The sequence below is a fragment of the Ipomoea triloba genome, chromosome 7 (genome assembly GCF_003576645.1).
Source record: "Ipomoea triloba cultivar NCNSP0323 chromosome 7, ASM357664v1".
In the NCBI taxonomy this organism is placed as follows: Eukaryota; Viridiplantae; Streptophyta; class Magnoliopsida; order Solanales; family Convolvulaceae; genus Ipomoea; species Ipomoea triloba.
Genome location: NC_044922.1, coordinates 26,506,571 through 26,522,636, shown reverse-complemented (window position 1 = coordinate 26,522,636; position 16,066 = coordinate 26,506,571). Strand labels below are relative to the sequence as shown.

Below are 16,066 nucleotides of genomic sequence, written 5' to 3'. Positions count from 1 at the left end.
TCTTCGTGGGCACGACCTCATGGGTTTCGTTGATGGCACGAACTCTTGCCCTAATCGTTTTCTTCCCGTTTCTGAAGGCTCCTCCGCTTCTGCTGCTCTACCCAACCCGCTGCATGCTCCATGAGTGCGCCAAGATCAGGCGGTCCTTAGCATGTTAATCTCTTCACTTTCGTCGGAAGTTATGTACCTCGCAATTGGTTGCACTACGTCGCGTGATCTCTGGTTGGCGCTTGAGCAGGCTCTCGCTTCTTCCAGTCAAGCTCGGATTATGCATATTTTTGGACAGCTGCAAACAATACGCCAAGGTGATGCCTCCGCCGTCGACTACATTGCTCGTGCGCAAGTTATGGTGGAAGATCTAGCTCTTGCTGGCCGTGCGGTTCCTTTGGAGGATCAGAATATGTATATTTTCAGAGGTTTACGTCCAGAATATCACTCTATCGTAGCCTCTTTGAATGTTCGAGGTCAGCCGGTGCGTCTTCCCGAACTCGCCGATCTCCTTGGCTCGCATGAGTTCGCTACCGGTGATAGTTATGGCAGTGTTCCAGCCCCTGCAGCTGCGGCTTTTGTTGGCCAGCGTGGTAGTGGAGGTCGGTCGCGGTCTTGGCGTGGCGGATCGAATCGCCGCGGTGGGAATCAGTCACGTGGCGGTGCTGTTTTCGCCGACCAGCAGCAGCAGGGCGGTGGTGTGCAGCGTGGACGTGGCTCGCATGGCGGTGGCAGGTCACGTGGGCGACGTGGTGGTAATTGGCAGCCTCAATGCCAATTATGTGGCAATTATGGCCATCTTGCACCAGCCTGTTTTTCTTTAATTGGCCGTGGACTCCAAGCTCATTTAACATATGCTGAGGATGCGCCGAATCTTGTGTCTGACTCGCATCTTTGGATTCTAGACACTGGGCGACAAATCACGCGACCCCTGATATTGCTGCGCTCTCTACATCTGAAGAGTACACTGGTGGTGATGCTCTTCGAGTTGGTGATGGTACAGGTTTGCTTATTAGTCATACTGGTCATGCTTCTTTTTCTACCCCGTCTAAAGTATTTAGGATGTCTGATATTTTACATGTTCCTGGTTTGTCTTCCTCTCTTTTATCTGTGCAACGCTTTGCAAAAGATAATAAAGTCTTTTTTGAGTTTCATCCATCCTTTTTTGTTGTGAAGGATATAGCAACCAAGGCAATTCTTCTTCGCGGCAATAGTTGCGGTGGTCTCTACACGTTGCCCATTCCGAAAAATAGTCCCCGTGCGTTTATCTCGTCCCGTGCTTCCTCTTCCGTATGGCATGATCGTTTGGGACATCCTCATCAACGAGTCTTAGATCGTATTCTTCCTTTTTGTTCTGTTAGTGGTTCTAGTCGCAATAATCGTTGTACTTCTTCTTTGTGTTCTGCGTGTCAATTGGGCAAGTCTACTCGTTTCCCTTTGCCACGTGTAGACTCTGTTAGTTCGAATATTCTTGATTTGATTTATACTGATATTTGGGGACCAGCTCCTGTTTTGTCTTCTTCTGGTTATCGTTATTTTGTTCTTTTTGTTGATGACCATTCTCGTTACACGTGGTATTATCCTATGAAATTGAAGTCTGACTTGTATGCCATTTTTGACAAGTTTCTTGCCTTAGTTGAACGGTCATTTAATCACAAAATTAAGGCTATTCAGTCGGACTTAGGAGCTGAATACAAAAAGTTACATACTGTTCTTCTTCAGTTAGGGATTAATCATAGACAATCCTGTGCCTACACTCATGAACAGAATGGTCGTGTTGAGAGGAAGCACAGACATATTGTCGAAACTGGTCTTACTCTTATGGCTCGTGCGTCTGTTCCATCTCGTTTTTGGGACTTTGCTTTTAAAACTGTTGTTTACTTGATTAATAGAATGCCATCTAGTGTTTTGCAGAATTCCAGTCCTCATTTATTGTTACATAAATCTTCTCCCTCATACTCTTTTCTTCGTGTGTTTGGTTGTCTTTGTTATCCTCACTTGCGTCCTTATAATCGTCACAAAATGTCGTATCGGTCATCTCCTTGTGTCTTCTTAGGTTATCCTGAGTCTTTTAGAGGGTACAGATGCATGGACTTAACGACTAATAAGATTTATATCTGCAGACATGTACACTTTGACGAGAATGTGTTTCCCTTTGTTAGTAGGGTTGCTGTGCCATCTCCTCCCTCTGTGCAGAAGCCGTGGGTTGAATCGGTTTTACAGGTATTGCCATCTTCTCTTGCTGATTCTGCTCAGGCTGATTCTCCTGTCACCACCACTGCTGCTCCTACTCGTCAAAGAGGACGACCCCGTGGCAAGTCCACATGTCCGACTGTTCGCTCCCATGCAATGGCTACGAGGAGTCGGTCTGTGGCTCCACTTTTGGCTCTCTCTGCTCAGGCCTGTCCTACCGAGCCCACTTGCTACACTCAGGCAGTTAAATTTTTTGAATGGCGAGAGGCAATGGATCTGGAGTTCAATGCACTTTTGCACAATCAGACTTGGGTTCTAGTTCCTCCTCGCCCAGGTATGAATGTGATTGGGTGTAAGTGGGTTTTTCGTACTAAACGTAAAGCTGATGGTTCAATAGAGAGGCATAAGGCGAGACTTGTGGCGAAAGGGTTTAATCAAGTTCCTGGTCAGGACTTTTTTGACACCTTTAGTCCGGTTGTGAAACCCACTACAGTCAGATTGCTTTTGAGTTTGGCTATTTCCTCAGGTTGTGCTGCTCTACCCAACCCGCTGCATGCTCCATGAGTGCGCCAAGATCAGGCGGTCCTTAGCATGTTAATCTCTTCACTTTCGTCGGAAGTTATGTACCTCGCAATTGGTTGCACTACGTCGCGTGATCTCTGGTTGGCGCTTGAGCAGGCTCTCGCTTCTTCCAGTCAAGCTCGGATTATGCATATTTTTGGACAGCTGCAAACAATACGCCAAGGTGATGCCTCCGCCGTCGACTACATTGCTCGTGCGCAAGTTATGGTGGAAGATCTAGCTCTTGCTGGCCGTGCGGTTCCTTTGGAGGATCAGAATATGTATATTTTCAGAGGTTTACGTCCAGAATATCACTCTATCGTAGCCTCTTTGAATGTTCGAGGTCAGCCGGTGCGTCTTCCCGAACTCGCCGATCTCCTTGGCTCGCATGAGTTCGCTACCGGTGATAGTTATGGCAGTGTTCCAGCCCCTGCAGCTGCGGCTTTTGTTGGCCAGCGTGGTAGTGGAGGTCGGTCGCGGTCTTGGCGTGGCGGATCGAATCGCCGCGGTGGGAATCAGTCACGTGGCGGTGCTGTTTTCGCCGACCAGCAGCAGCAGGGCGGTGGTGTGCAGCGTGGACGTGGCTCGCATGGCGGTGGCAGGTCACGTGGGCGACGTGGTGGTAATTGGCAGCCTCAATGCCAATTATGTGGCAATTATGGCCATCTTGCACCAGCCTGTTTTTCTTTAATTGGCCGTGGACTCCAAGCTCATTTAACATATGCTGAGGATGCGCCGAATCTTGTGTCTGACTCGCATCTTTGGATTCTAGACACTGGGCGACAAATCACGCGACCCCTGATATTGCTGCGCTCTCTACATCTGAAGAGTACACTGGTGGTGATGCTCTTCGAGTTGGTGATGGTACAGGTTTGCTTATTAGTCATACTGGTCATGCTTCTTTTTCTACCCCGTCTAAAGTATTTAGGATGTCTGATATTTTACATGTTCCTGGTTTGTCTTCCTCTCTTTTATCTGTGCAACGCTTTGCAAAAGATAATAAAGTCTTTTTTGAGTTTCATCCATCCTTTTTTGTTGTGAAGGATATAGCAACCAAGGCAATTCTTCTTCGCGGCAATAGTTGCGGTGGTCTCTACACGTTGCCCATTCCGAAAAATAGTCCCCGTGCGTTTATCTCGTCCCGTGCTTCCTCTTCCGTATGGCATGATCGTTTGGGACATCCTCATCAACGAGTCTTAGATCGTATTCTTCCTTTTTGTTCTGTTAGTGGTTCTAGTCGCAATAATCGTTGTACTTCTTCTTTGTGTTCTGCGTGTCAATTGGGCAAGTCTACTCGTTTCCCTTTGCCACGTGTAGACTCTGTTAGTTCGAATATTCTTGATTTGATTTATACTGATATTTGGGGACCAGCTCCTGTTTTGTCTTCTTCTGGTTATCGTTATTTTGTTCTTTTTGTTGATGACCATTCTCGTTACACGTGGTATTATCCTATGAAATTGAAGTCTGACTTGTATGCCATTTTTGACAAGTTTCTTGCCTTAGTTGAACGGTCATTTAATCACAAAATTAAGGCTATTCAGTCGGACTTAGGAGCTGAATACAAAAAGTTACATACTGTTCTTCTTCAGTTAGGGATTAATCATAGACAATCCTGTGCCTACACTCATGAACAGAATGGTCGTGTTGAGAGGAAGCACAGACATATTGTCGAAACTGGTCTTACTCTTATGGCTCGTGCGTCTGTTCCATCTCGTTTTTGGGACTTTGCTTTTAAAACTGTTGTTTACTTGATTAATAGAATGCCATCTAGTGTTTTGCAGAATTCCAGTCCTCATTTATTGTTACATAAATCTTCTCCCTCATACTCTTTTCTTCGTGTGTTTGGTTGTCTTTGTTATCCTCACTTGCGTCCTTATAATCGTCACAAAATGTCGTATCGGTCATCTCCTTGTGTCTTCTTAGGTTATCCTGAGTCTTTTAGAGGGTACAGATGCATGGACTTAACGACTAATAAGATTTATATCTGCAGACATGTACACTTTGACGAGAATGTGTTTCCCTTTGTTAGTAGGGTTGCTGTGCCATCTCCTCCCTCTGTGCAGAAGCCGTGGGTTGAATCGGTTTTACAGGTATTGCCATCTTCTCTTGCTGATTCTGCTCAGGCTGATTCTCCTGTCACCACCACTGCTGCTCCTACTCGTCAAAGAGGACGACCCCGTGGCAAGTCCACATGTCCGACTGTTCGCTCCCATGCAATGGCTACGAGGAGTCGGTCTGTGGCTCCACTTTTGGCTCTCTCTGCTCAGGCCTGTCCTACCGAGCCCACTTGCTACACTCAGGCAGTTAAATTTTTTGAATGGCGAGAGGCAATGGATCTGGAGTTCAATGCACTTTTGCACAATCAGACTTGGGTTCTAGTTCCTCCTCGCCCAGGTATGAATGTGATTGGGTGTAAGTGGGTTTTTCGTACTAAACGTAAAGCTGATGGTTCAATAGAGAGGCATAAGGCGAGACTTGTGGCGAAAGGGTTTAATCAAGTTCCTGGTCAGGACTTTTTTGACACCTTTAGTCCGGTTGTGAAACCCACTACAGTCAGATTGCTTTTGAGTTTGGCTATTTCCTCAGGTTGGGTGGTTAGGCAGCTTGACGTACACAATGCATTTTTGAATGGTGATTTGGCTGAGACTGTTTATATGCGTCAACCACCCGGGTATGCTGATGCTCAATTGCCTGATCACGTTTGTCTGTTGAGGCGTTCCTTATATGGCTTAAAGCAAGCTCCACGAGCTTGGTTTAATCGGCTGCATACTTTTTTGCTCTCTGTTGGGTTTATAGCTTCAAAGACTGATGTGTCATTATTCTATTACTCTCGTGGTTCTGCATGTGTGTATCTTTTAGTATATGTTGATGACATTTTGGTAATGGGGACTGATGAGCTACTAGTGTCTGATTTACTCTCTAAACTGTCTAATGCTTTCAAAATTAGAGATCTTGGTGAACCTGGTTTCTTTCTTGGAATTGAGCTAGTCAAAACTAGCAATGGTGTTATTCTTTCTCAGCAGCGGTACATGTCAGACATCTTGAAACGGGCTGGAATGACTGATTGTAAACCTCTCGCCACTCCTATTTCTACATCGAAACTCCATTGCTTAATTCAGATTCATATGAAGATCCAACGAAATACAGGAGTTTGGCTGGTGCTCTCCAGTATCTCACAATTACACGGCCAGACTTATCCTTTGCGGTCAATCAATTGTGTCAACATATGCATGCTCCAACATTGTCTCACTGGGAGCAGCTAAAACGAGTGCTCAGGTATGTCAAAGGCACCCTCTCATTCGGCTTGCGTGTAACTCAGTCAAATTCTAGAGAGCTTCATGCTTTCTCTGATTCTGACTGGGCTGGTTGTCCTGAGGACCGTAAATCTACTAGTGGGTATGTAGTGTTTCTTGGCACCAATCTTATCTCTTGGGTGTGCAAGAAACAGAAGACAGTTGCAAGATCATCCACGGAAGCTGAGTATAAAGCCTTGGCTGATGTTTGTGCTGAGGTTATATGGATCATGTCCTTGCTGCGTGAGATCAAAATTGATGGCATCCTTACTCCCAAATTATGGTATAACAATCTTGGTGCTACTTATATGTGTGCGAATCCAATTTTTCATGCAAGAACTAAGCACGTGGAGATTGACTACCACTTTGTTAGAGATAGGGTTGCCAATGGAGATATTCAGGTTAACTTTATTTCCACAAAAGATCAATTAGCTGATATCTTTACAAAAGCTTTGCCTAGTCCTAGATTTTCTTTTCTTAGGGACAAGCTTCAGGTTAGTAGTTTACCCTGCGCTTGAGGGGGAGTATTAGGACTCTCTGAGTTTGAGTCACGTTAGGACTAGCTATCCTACTCTACTTGAGACTCCCCTAGTATATATATCTCCTATTCCTCATCATTGTAATTGTTCAATTGAATCAATACAATATTCAGTTCTCATCATCCCATTGTCATGTAAGCTTTTCCCATTTGTTGTGAGACTTTAATTCAGATTTTGCTCTTAAACTTTGTGCCAAAATTGGCTATTGTGGAGGGCCTTACAAACAAATTACACCCAACTAAACATTCCATTAATTTTTTTGTCAGAATTTTTTCTTTTTTCCTTTTTCCTCTTCTCACTTGCTTCTCTCTTTTAGATAATTGGCAAAAAATCTACAAAAATCTACGGAGTACAACATTTATAAGGTTGCTATAAATCCTATAAGAGCATCCATATCAGTGCTTCTTAAGAGGTTTTTGGAACAGTGAAGAAACAAAGCAATGGTTCATATCTTATGTGGTGGTCAGTTTTTTGCAAAATTTCATCTCTGCAAGTGAATGGTTTTTGTCAGGCGTCTCTTGCAGTCCAGCCTGGGCGATTGAGAGCTGGCCCACTCTCAATTGAATTTATTTATTTTTTTATCTTTTATGTTTTTGAAAGGTAATGCATGCATATATAATTTCCTCACTGTTGTTTGCATATAATTCCTAAGGACTTTGTTCACGCATAATTCTTCACTGCTGGTTGCCGTTGATTTTAATTATTTTTTATTACAAATTATATATAAATTAAAGTCAAGTATTACGTATGTTAATTTTAAATATTTTTTATTACAATTATAAATTAAAGTACAATACGTGTGTTTATTTAATCCAGTACATATGTTTATTTTTTATTAAAATTATAAATTTATAAATCAAATAAATAAACAAATAATTAAAATATAAGATAGTAAAATTGTGGGTCCATAAAAAACTGAGAAAAAACTTCAAACTAGTGTGAAGAAGAGTTTTTGTAATTGAATGAGATAGTGGATGATGAGGTGGAAGCTGGAGCCCACAAAAAACTGGAGAAAAAACTCCAACCGATAAGGATGCTCTAAATGTACATTTTCATCGGTTATTATTACAACATTGAAAAAGTCAAAAAAGGTTGCCACATTTTTGCAGTTGGAGTACAGTCAAAGATTAAGGCTGTTATTACAGGATCGTTTGTCGGAATCTGACACCTAAGATTCCTAAGCTCAATCCACTACTTTCTCAATACTGGGTGATTCTTTTTTATTCCCTGGAAGATCTGCACTCTGCACTATATATATACAAATATAATTTTTTTTTCATTTCCCTATCTCATGAAAGTTTCAACCCCAAAAGTTAGGATTTTGAGCTCAGAGCCTCAGTCTCCGGCCACCTTATTCTCCGCCGGCGCTCCGGTCATCCGTCTTGAGAAGAGAAATCAGATTCTTGGAACCCTTCCCAGGTATCTTGGAGTGTCAGCATTTGATTCTATTCTGATTCTGATTCCGATTCCGAATCGCGCAGTGGACCATCCTTGTGGAATCATTCGCAAGTGGTTGGCCAATCCTTTTCCTAAATTAATATTAAATGTGATATGCTTTTAGTTCTGTTGTTTATCAGATATTTATGCAAAACAGTTCAAGTTTTTCTGCAATTTGTTATTTGTTTTCTCCTTCTTCTTCTTCCTCCTACGTTGTATTATCAACATGGTGAGTGGTTCCTATGTTTGTTTGTGTTTTGCTGAATTCAGGTCTGGGTAGTTGCCAAAATTCAAAGTCTTATGTGTGTTGTGATGTGATCTGTTGATTTTAGTTCCTTTCAGGTTGACTGGAGTTCATATTCTATTCTTAATGGTCTTATTCTATACTGAACCATGTAATTTTCAATTGGAATAGTTTCTTCTTACTATTAAGGCGAAATTCCCTTGCCCCGAGTCCCCGCACCCCAATGAAGGGTAAATCATGGTGTCCCCAATGAAGGGTAATTAGATGGGGACCACTACCTGGCTCACTGAAGGAGCTTATCACATTAGATGTAACTCTCGCATTACAGTGGCTCAGCATCTAATTAGACGGGGACTAGTGTCTGGCTCCCAGAAAGAGCGTATCACATTAGATTTAACTCTCACATTACGGTGACCCCCATCTAATTAGAAGGGGACCAGTGACTGACACCCAGAAGGAGTGTATCGCATTAGATGTAACTCTCACACCGTGGCTACTGGTCTAGATCATGTGTCTTTGTCCACAATTACTAGTTCCTGAATACTGTTCTTCATTTCTTTGAACCAGTCTTGTAAAGCCATTATATATTATGGGATGTTGAATTCTTCAGTATTGTGGTTAATTGTTTATTGGGGATATTGAATATTGTCAGATTTCATTATATCTGGTGTTCATGTTTCTGTGATTGTCCTGCCAGGATTTTGAGGGCATTACCTCATTAGTAACACTTTGGCCTGAAGGGTTTTTATCTGGTGGGTTGAAAATGTATATGGTGGAGAGCAAAGGGGGTGCCATAGTCTGTATGTGTTTGGCTCTCTTGTTCCTGGGAACATGGCCTGCCCTTTTGACTTTACTGGAAAGACGAGGCCGTCTTCCTCAACATACTTATCTCGATTATACAATCACCAATCTTTTGGCTGCCGTGATCATTGCTTTCACCTTCGGGGAGATTGGATCCGAAAGGCCGAATTTCCTAGACCAAGTCACTCAGGTGAGCGGTTTTCGTAGCCAATGAGTAGTACTAGAGGAGGAGGCTAAGCATATTTGAACTCTATGTGTGATGATTGTGTCCATTCTTGGTGATATTATAATGAATCTTTGCCCGGGGCTAAATGAACTAGTACAAATAGAGCTCGTTCTTGTTATTTATTTCCTTTCGTTTTCCTTTTTGGTTTGGAGTCATAGTTTTAGGGATAAATGTTGCAGGATAATTGGCAGAGTGTCTTGTTTGCCATGGCGGGTGGGATAGTCCTCAGCCTTGGAAACTTGGCGACTCAATATGCTTGGGCGTTTGTTGGTTTGTCAGTTACTGAGGTGGTTAGTTCGAGCATTACTGTGGTCATAGGTAAAAGGTTTTCCTTTTCCTCGATTATGAATAGCCTTTTTTGGCACACTGATGCTACTATTTTGATGCTTGACGTGTGAACGCCTCGTGATCATAACAGGAACGACGCTGAATTACTTCCTGGACGACAAAATCAACAAAGCCGAGATTCTTTTTCCTGGCGTCGGGTGCTTCTTGGTTGCTGTTTGTCTAGGCTCTGCTGTGCATGCATCCAATGCTGCTGATAACAAGAAGAAGCTCAGTGGTTTCTCGGGTCATTCCAAATATGGAGCTGAGTATGTTTCTCTAATGCAAAAAACGATATTATCTAGTCTCCATCTGTCATATAATTAGTTAAAGGAAACAATATATCACAATCTCGAGATGCTTTCCTTACTTTCTTGTAGCTCGTTGGGGAATTTCTTCCCCGAAAATGCATTTTCATTTCCCTTTCTCTTCATTGTAACCATATACGTATGCTGCAATTAATTCTTGAATTTTGTAAGAAACGTTATATTTAGTAGTTCAAAAGTTCTTATGTGAAGTTTTGTTCTGCGTTATTAGGAACCAGAGCATGTCTCCGTCCAACGAGACTCATATGAACTCGGGTAATGTGATATCAGTTGAATTTATCAATTTGAAAAACCCCGCTTGTTTCCTTAGACTTTAGTCTTTGTGGTTTAGCTATTTATTGAGTTGGTGAATTTGAGCATTCACAGTTGGAAAAAACGATATGGAGAATGGGCTTGCCTCGGTAGAGAAGGCGAAGTTTGGGACAGCACTCTATCTTATACAGCTCGAGAACAAAAGATCAATTAAGGTTGTCATCCTTGACTCTATCTTAGCAAGCATTATTGCAATATTCCCTAACCGGGACGATTTGTTTCTTGAAATGAACATAGACTACACGAAACCAAACATGGGAAGTGTGAGTTCTTAGGAACAACGTTTTTGTGTTTCTGCTTGCAGGTTTTCGGGAAGGGCACCGTGATTGGTTTGGTCATAACATTCTTCTCTGGAGTTTGCTTCTCCCTCTTCTCGCCAGCATTCAACCTCGCAACAAATGATCAGTGGCACACTCTAAAAGACGGAGTTCCCCACTTAACCGTCTATACTGCTTTTTTCTACTTCTCAGTCTCGTGTTTCATTCTTGCCATTATTCTCAACATCAGTTTTCTGTACCGCCCTGTGCTAAACGCGCCTAAGTCATCCTTCAAGGCCTATCTGTCCGATTGGAATGGTCGAGGTTGGGCGCTGTTGGCAGGTCTATTGTGCGGGTTTGGGAACGGTCTCCAATTCATGGGCGGTCAAGCAGCCGGATATGCAGCAGCCGATGCAGTTCAGGTTAGTTAAGCTACAACACAGTAACACATAGATCAATCAATAATGGAGCAACCCCAGCTCAGAGTATTGACTTGATAACTTCAAGGTTTTAAGTTTAACTCCTATTAGGAGCGGCCTATTGGCCTTATTGGTTTGAGCTAATCAACTATGGACAATCTAGGCTGATTTACTTCCATGTGGCCACTTACTTGCTAGTTTGACTTGACCTTTAACCTAAACTGGTTTACTTTCTCGTCGTCCTTTGCCAGTTAGAGTCACAAGGCGAGGGTTTACCGAGCCCACACCCTCAGATAGTAACTGTAATTGTTCATTTCAGGCATTACCTCTTGTTAGCACATTCTGGGGAGTAATTCTATTCGGAGAATACCGGAGATCATCAAGACGAACATACATGTTTCTTGCTGGCATGTTGTCTATGTTCATCATCGCGGTTGGTGTCTTGATGGGTTCATCGGGGCACCGGAAGTAGGGTAACACACCCGAAAAAGCAATACATTGTTGCACGTTTGTAGATACACAAAATTTCGATTTCTCATTTGGCAAAAAGCATGATTATATGCTGCAAGGCGTCGGAGCAAATGCATCCAACAAAGTCTCCTTTCGACAACTCGGAGAAGAAGAAGATGTAAAAGCTGTGCATGTCTTGCAGGGACTCCACTTATTTCCACACCATTGTTAGTGTTGTAGTTTAGCAAAATAATGTAAAGCAATATATAAAGTCTTTTGTAATCTCTGCAATTCCCATGTTTGGTAAACTCTTGATATGTATTGTATGTGAAATCATCAGTGAAGAAACTGTTTGTTTCCCACTCTCCCAAAATCTGCAGTGCAGTGTTATCTTGGGCCCTTAGTCCAAGAAACTCTCTAGCCTGCAAAATATGCTGCCATGAAGGGAAACTTGAATAGAGAAACTTATGAAAGGGGAAATTGAATAGGAAAACTTGCTGTAATGACAGGGGAAACTGAATGCAAGAAATAGTGAGATTATGGATGTCAATACGTTGGGTTTTGGGCTTATCACGATTTTGAGCTGTTGGGCTTGTTGATTTTTTTGATTGGATTTAAAATTCGTGGTTCTAACTTCTAACCATGGGCTATTTGACTTATGAGACGGGTTCAATTAATGAACTTTCAAGCTAGCCCATTAACTTTCGACACAATATCGCGTAGGGTCAACTATGGAAAAATTAGAGTTACGCTAGAAGGAGGGCTTGAACCTCCGACCTTGTGGTTAACAGCCACACGCTCTAACCAACTGAGCTATTCCAGCTTTGTGTTTGACTGGGAAGAATATTTATTAATACCAGGTCATCACAAGCTAGACACCCTTGGCCTTAAGCAATGTCTTTGTCTTTACCTTACCTTTTTCGACCTGCACACACCAATGTGATATGTAAACCCTTTCACCCAAGCCCCCCCACCTCCTCTAACAAACCATGCTTATACAGTTATACTACCGAGAATATATACTTACACTTCAACAAAAAAAAAATGTAAAATAAGAATATGTATGATAAATAAATTTGTGTCTTATCCGATGTAAAGGAGGTCATTTAATGGATTCATGAGTCGGGGCTAATGCGAGATTCTATGAGACGGCACATTAACGACGCGATTAGGTGGCTCAACAAGGACGGGAGGCATTCAAAGTGTTTATCACGAACAAAATAAAGGGGTTGATTTTCTTACAATGTTAAGTGTCTACCATCATATAAATTAGGCGAAAGTTATTATCCTCCTCTAAGAATTGAGGAACTTTTCATCGGTGACCAAATAGGCACTGCCTATGCAAAGTTAGAGAGAGGGGTTAGAGTCCTACCCTCGAAATACCTCCTCCTCATGATCTAAAAATATATATATATTTAAAATATTCATTACATGAATTGTATGTATTAGATAAATTTTTGACTGAGAAACGCAAACAAAAATCAAACTCGTAACCTTTTAATATTATATGTACTTTCATTTTCTAGTCTCAATTTTTATTTTTAAGTACAAAATCTTGATGTAAATATTTGTATTGAGACTCATGAAAAAAAAATTAGCTTATAGTGTCTGTTACTCCAGAAATAAAATTTAGAAATTAAAATTAGTAAAACTGTTTATTAAATTAAATAGAATAAATGCCCCCAGCAGTCCAGCATCCTCAACGGCCATTTCGCCATTGATCTCTTACCGACCTCCTCCTAATGAAATTCGGGGTAATCGTTTTCTCCAAAACCCTAATTCCTTTTTACCCTGCAAAAAATTTTCAGTTTTTCTTATTCCTTACCCACCATGAAATCACGATGTTATGAAACCTAAATCATAATATATCGTCTTTTTTGTTTTTTTTTGAAACATCATAATATATCGTCTTAAGATGCTGGCGGATATAGAAAGAATGCACATTCTGAGTTTCATCACAAAATTCAAAATTTATTTTTCTTGAATTCGTATAATCCTTTGAACCTTTCATCTCATTTCGCGATTTCTTTTTGTTTTCAATTCAATAATTTCGCAGGTCCTCTGCCGGAATAGCTGCAGGAGATGACTGCAGGCACCGGCAATATCAACCACCGGCGGCTTCATCTGTATGTCTACGGTAGCAAATTTATAAAGGCTTTCTTTCAATTAGGGTTTTTTTTTTTTTTTTTTTTTTTTTTTTTTTTTTTTTTGCTTACATTTGTTTCCAGTTTCTTATTTTAGTTCTTGAATAAATGGAAGAATGGAAATGATTAAGGATTCACTTTAGCATGAAAATGATTAAGGATTCACTTTAGCATGAAAATGATTAAGGATTCACTGTAGAGAGACACTTATGGTAAATAAAGAATTAAGCATGAAATTGAAAAAGAAAGTTAATATGATGTATATATATATAGAGACTGTCTCACGAATCTTTATACCTGAGTTGGGTCTAAATGAAAATTTAATACTCATGCCGAATCTTTATACCTGAGTTGGGTCTAAATGAAAATTTAATACTCATGCATGAAAATGTAATACTAATCATGAATAAAGAGAAAAGTGTAATAAAATTTTGTGGTAAAATATAATACTTTTTAAATCATAATGTAATATTTAGTGTTAAACAATTATTTATGTGAAAAAATGTAATACGGAGTACTAATCATTGATAAATTGATTGATGGTTGAAAAAAAGTGTAATACTTTAGATGAAAAATGTAATATTTTTAAATCAAAATGTAATATTAAGGTTGAAGAGTTATGAGATAATTTATATATATATAGTCAGGTTCTCGTGTGGCCGTGCGGTCACTCAGCATTAGGTACGTATAAGTACATCACAAAGTGTTCAAAAATGCACCATTAGGTGTGGTGTGGTGCATTGGTGCATTTCATTGTGGTGCATTTCTGAATACTGTGTGATGCTTTTTTGCATATCTAATGGTGAATCTGCACCGACCGCACGGGAAGCACTATCCGCATTTGAACTAGTATCTATATATATGTATGTATGTATGTTCCAACTCAAGAATTTCAGATGTTGCCAATCTATGATTGTTGCTGAACATGCAACCGACAGAAGCTCCTCAAGTTCAAGTCATAGAGAGGGCGGGATCTGACAATCCTAATGACGATGGAACCTCTGTGCAAAGGGAAATGAGTATCTCTTCCCATGAATCCTTGTTCAGTATTCACGTTGATAGCTTCACGAGATGTCAAGTTCCTGGCATGGGTGCAGACCTACCCAACCCCGCGGACGTACCCAACCCCGCAGAACAGGACATGGTTGGAGAAAATATGGTGCCCAAGCAATCAATTAGTCTCAGGGGAGGCTTTCAAGACACAGGAGGAGGAGAAGAGAATAACAAAGAGGACCTGGGACCGGATAACGGCCCAGTATCAAGCCAAACTAAAGTAGAATTAGCGAAAGAGAAGAGAAAATCCGGAGAACATAAAGGTTCTTCTGCCCTTCTAACGTGAGTGCCATTCCTTGTCGTCTTTGATTTACATAGACAACTCCGCAACTGTTCCCTAACTGGTTTTTTTAGCACTTGTCGTTTTTGCATAGAGCTCTTCCAAAATGTTTTTTCCAGTATGTTTGTATGTATACATGCATTTCTATAAGAGAGTGTGTTAGGATGCTGTTTGTGGATATATGTTCGTTACAATTAAACTGCCACCTTCCTTGCATATCATACAAACACATAATTTGGAGATTCATTTTGTTGACATCATTCACAGCCAAACTCCTGCATTGCTGGGATCTTTGTTTTTTTTGTAAGTTGTTAAGGTATCGGGACTCCTGTAATTAGCTAAGCTGCCTATATTGCCCCTTGTAAGTCGTTTAACAGGCGATGTTGCTGCTGCTGTAAGTCGGTAACCTGGATGTGCGGCCACTGCAAGACTCTGGCCTGGAGTAGCTGTATTTCCTTGCCGAGCTGCAGCTGCAAGCGCCCGACCTGGCAAAGCTTTATGTGCAATTATTCAATCTGCTGTGGAAGACGATCTTCTAACACGTATCTCTCTCTCCTCTCTCGTATTTTGCATTTGAAGCATATTCTCGTATTAGCCCTGTTGATTGCCCTGTTGATTTAACACATTTCTGATGCACACTAAAACCAGAAATTCATAGAACAAACTCTTGTGACGTTTTGCAGGGCGGAAAAAGGGCCCGAACAACATACTAAGAGCTCGAAAAAGGCTTCCGGACAAAAATCTTGAGGAAAAATCCATGATTTTAAGAAGGTTTCTATTGTCTTCTCAGAAAACAAAAACATTTCTGCGACTTTTCTCTACCTGGTTGATCTATCTTACCACAATATATGGGGGAACAATGATAACTTCTGGCAGATGGTAGAAAATTTTATCGATTTTCAACCAAAAGATTTGCTCATGTTGCTTCAGAAGGCAATGCTATCTTCATCTTTTTACAGTAGATTTCTCCTCTAAAAACTGTAAATTTGAGGTTGTCTGAAAGGCACTTTTTCACAGTTTGGAATCCCGGTGAAAAATCCAGTGTGAAGAACATGAATGACATGTTGTGTTTATAATTGATAACTAAAGAACACAATTATGATTTCAAAAAAAGAACACAATTATATTGCAGCTCCATTTCCTTCGTTTTTTTCTCTCATGGGGCCCACAAAAAATTACTCACTTGTAGAATTAAAAATACACTCTCTCTTTCTTCTCT

The 16,066-nt window shown here is 41.1% G+C and overlaps 2 protein-coding genes and 1 non-coding gene across 10 annotated transcripts; 2 read left to right on the top strand and 1 right to left on the bottom strand.

Moving 5' to 3' along the window:
• The first annotated feature begins 7,754 nt into the window (after window positions 1–7,754).
• On the top strand, window positions 7,755–11,743 carry LOC116026335 (ureide permease 1-like). 3 transcript variants are annotated; one of them, XM_031267819.1, is made up of 8 exons: window positions 7,755–7,993; window positions 8,953–9,246; window positions 9,462–9,600; window positions 9,701–9,875; window positions 10,144–10,187; window positions 10,299–10,399; window positions 10,549–10,923; window positions 11,240–11,743. In XM_031267819.1, the coding sequence occupies exons 2-8, from the start codon at window positions 9,019–9,021 to the stop codon at window positions 11,390–11,392; spliced, it is 1,215 nt and encodes a 404-aa protein (XP_031123679.1). In that variant the 5' UTR covers window positions 7,755–7,993; window positions 8,953–9,018; the 3' UTR covers window positions 11,393–11,743. The 3 variants fall into 3 exon arrangements, with proteins under 3 accessions (XP_031123679.1, XP_031123680.1, XP_031123678.1); XM_031267820.1 differs by lacking the exon at window positions 7,755–7,993 and adding an exon at window positions 8,008–8,086; XM_031267818.1 differs by lacking the exon at window positions 7,755–7,993 and adding an exon at window positions 8,220–8,240.
• A 376-nt stretch (window positions 11,744–12,119) lies between these two features.
• Window positions 12,120–12,193, bottom strand: TRNAN-GUU. The gene has a single exon. It is a non-coding gene; the product is annotated as a tRNA-Asn (tRNA).
• An 870-nt stretch (window positions 12,194–13,063) lies between these two features.
• Window positions 13,064–15,978, top strand: LOC116024902. Of its 6 annotated transcripts, none has more exons than XR_004099537.1 (5): window positions 13,064–13,124; window positions 13,427–13,507; window positions 14,453–14,849; window positions 15,214–15,389; window positions 15,531–15,978. XR_004099537.1 is itself a non-coding variant. In XM_031265936.1 (5 exons), exons 3-5 carry the CDS (start codon window positions 14,440–14,442, stop codon window positions 15,592–15,594), a joined length of 639 nt encoding a protein of 212 aa, XP_031121796.1. In that variant the 5' UTR covers window positions 13,064–13,124; window positions 13,427–13,496; window positions 14,411–14,439; the 3' UTR covers window positions 15,595–15,978. The 6 variants fall into 6 exon arrangements, 5 of the variants coding, with proteins under 5 accessions (XP_031121796.1, XP_031121797.1, XP_031121799.1 ...); XM_031265936.1 differs by having other exon boundaries at window positions 13,427–13,496; window positions 14,411–14,849; window positions 15,225–15,389; XM_031265937.1 differs by having other exon boundaries at window positions 13,427–13,496; window positions 14,403–14,849; window positions 15,225–15,389.
• The last annotated feature ends 88 nt before the right edge of the window (window positions 15,979–16,066 follow it).

What these genes read in the sequence shown, in the direction of transcription:
- LOC116024902 (XM_031265935.1), top strand. Translation starts at nt 13,453, where the DNA reads ATGACTGCAGGCACCGGCAATATCAACCACCGGCGGCTTCATCTGTAT. An exon ending in GGTTCTTCTGCCCTTCTAAC is followed by an intron (nt 14,850 to 15,224) that starts GTGAGTGCCATT and finishes GTCGTTTAACAG; the next exon opens with GCGATGTTGCTGCTGCTGTA. An exon ending in GGAAGACGATCTTCTAACAC is followed by an intron (nt 15,390 to 15,530) that starts GTATCTCTCTCT and finishes GACGTTTTGCAG; the next exon opens with GGCGGAAAAAGGGCCCGAAC.
- LOC116026335 (XM_031267818.1), top strand. An exon ending in CGAGACTCATATGAACTCGG is followed by an intron (nt 10,188 to 10,298) that starts GTAATGTGATAT and finishes GAGCATTCACAG; the next exon opens with TTGGAAAAAACGATATGGAG. An exon ending in CAGCAGCCGATGCAGTTCAG is followed by an intron (nt 10,924 to 11,239) that starts GTTAGTTAAGCT and finishes TGTTCATTTCAG; the next exon opens with GCATTACCTCTTGTTAGCAC.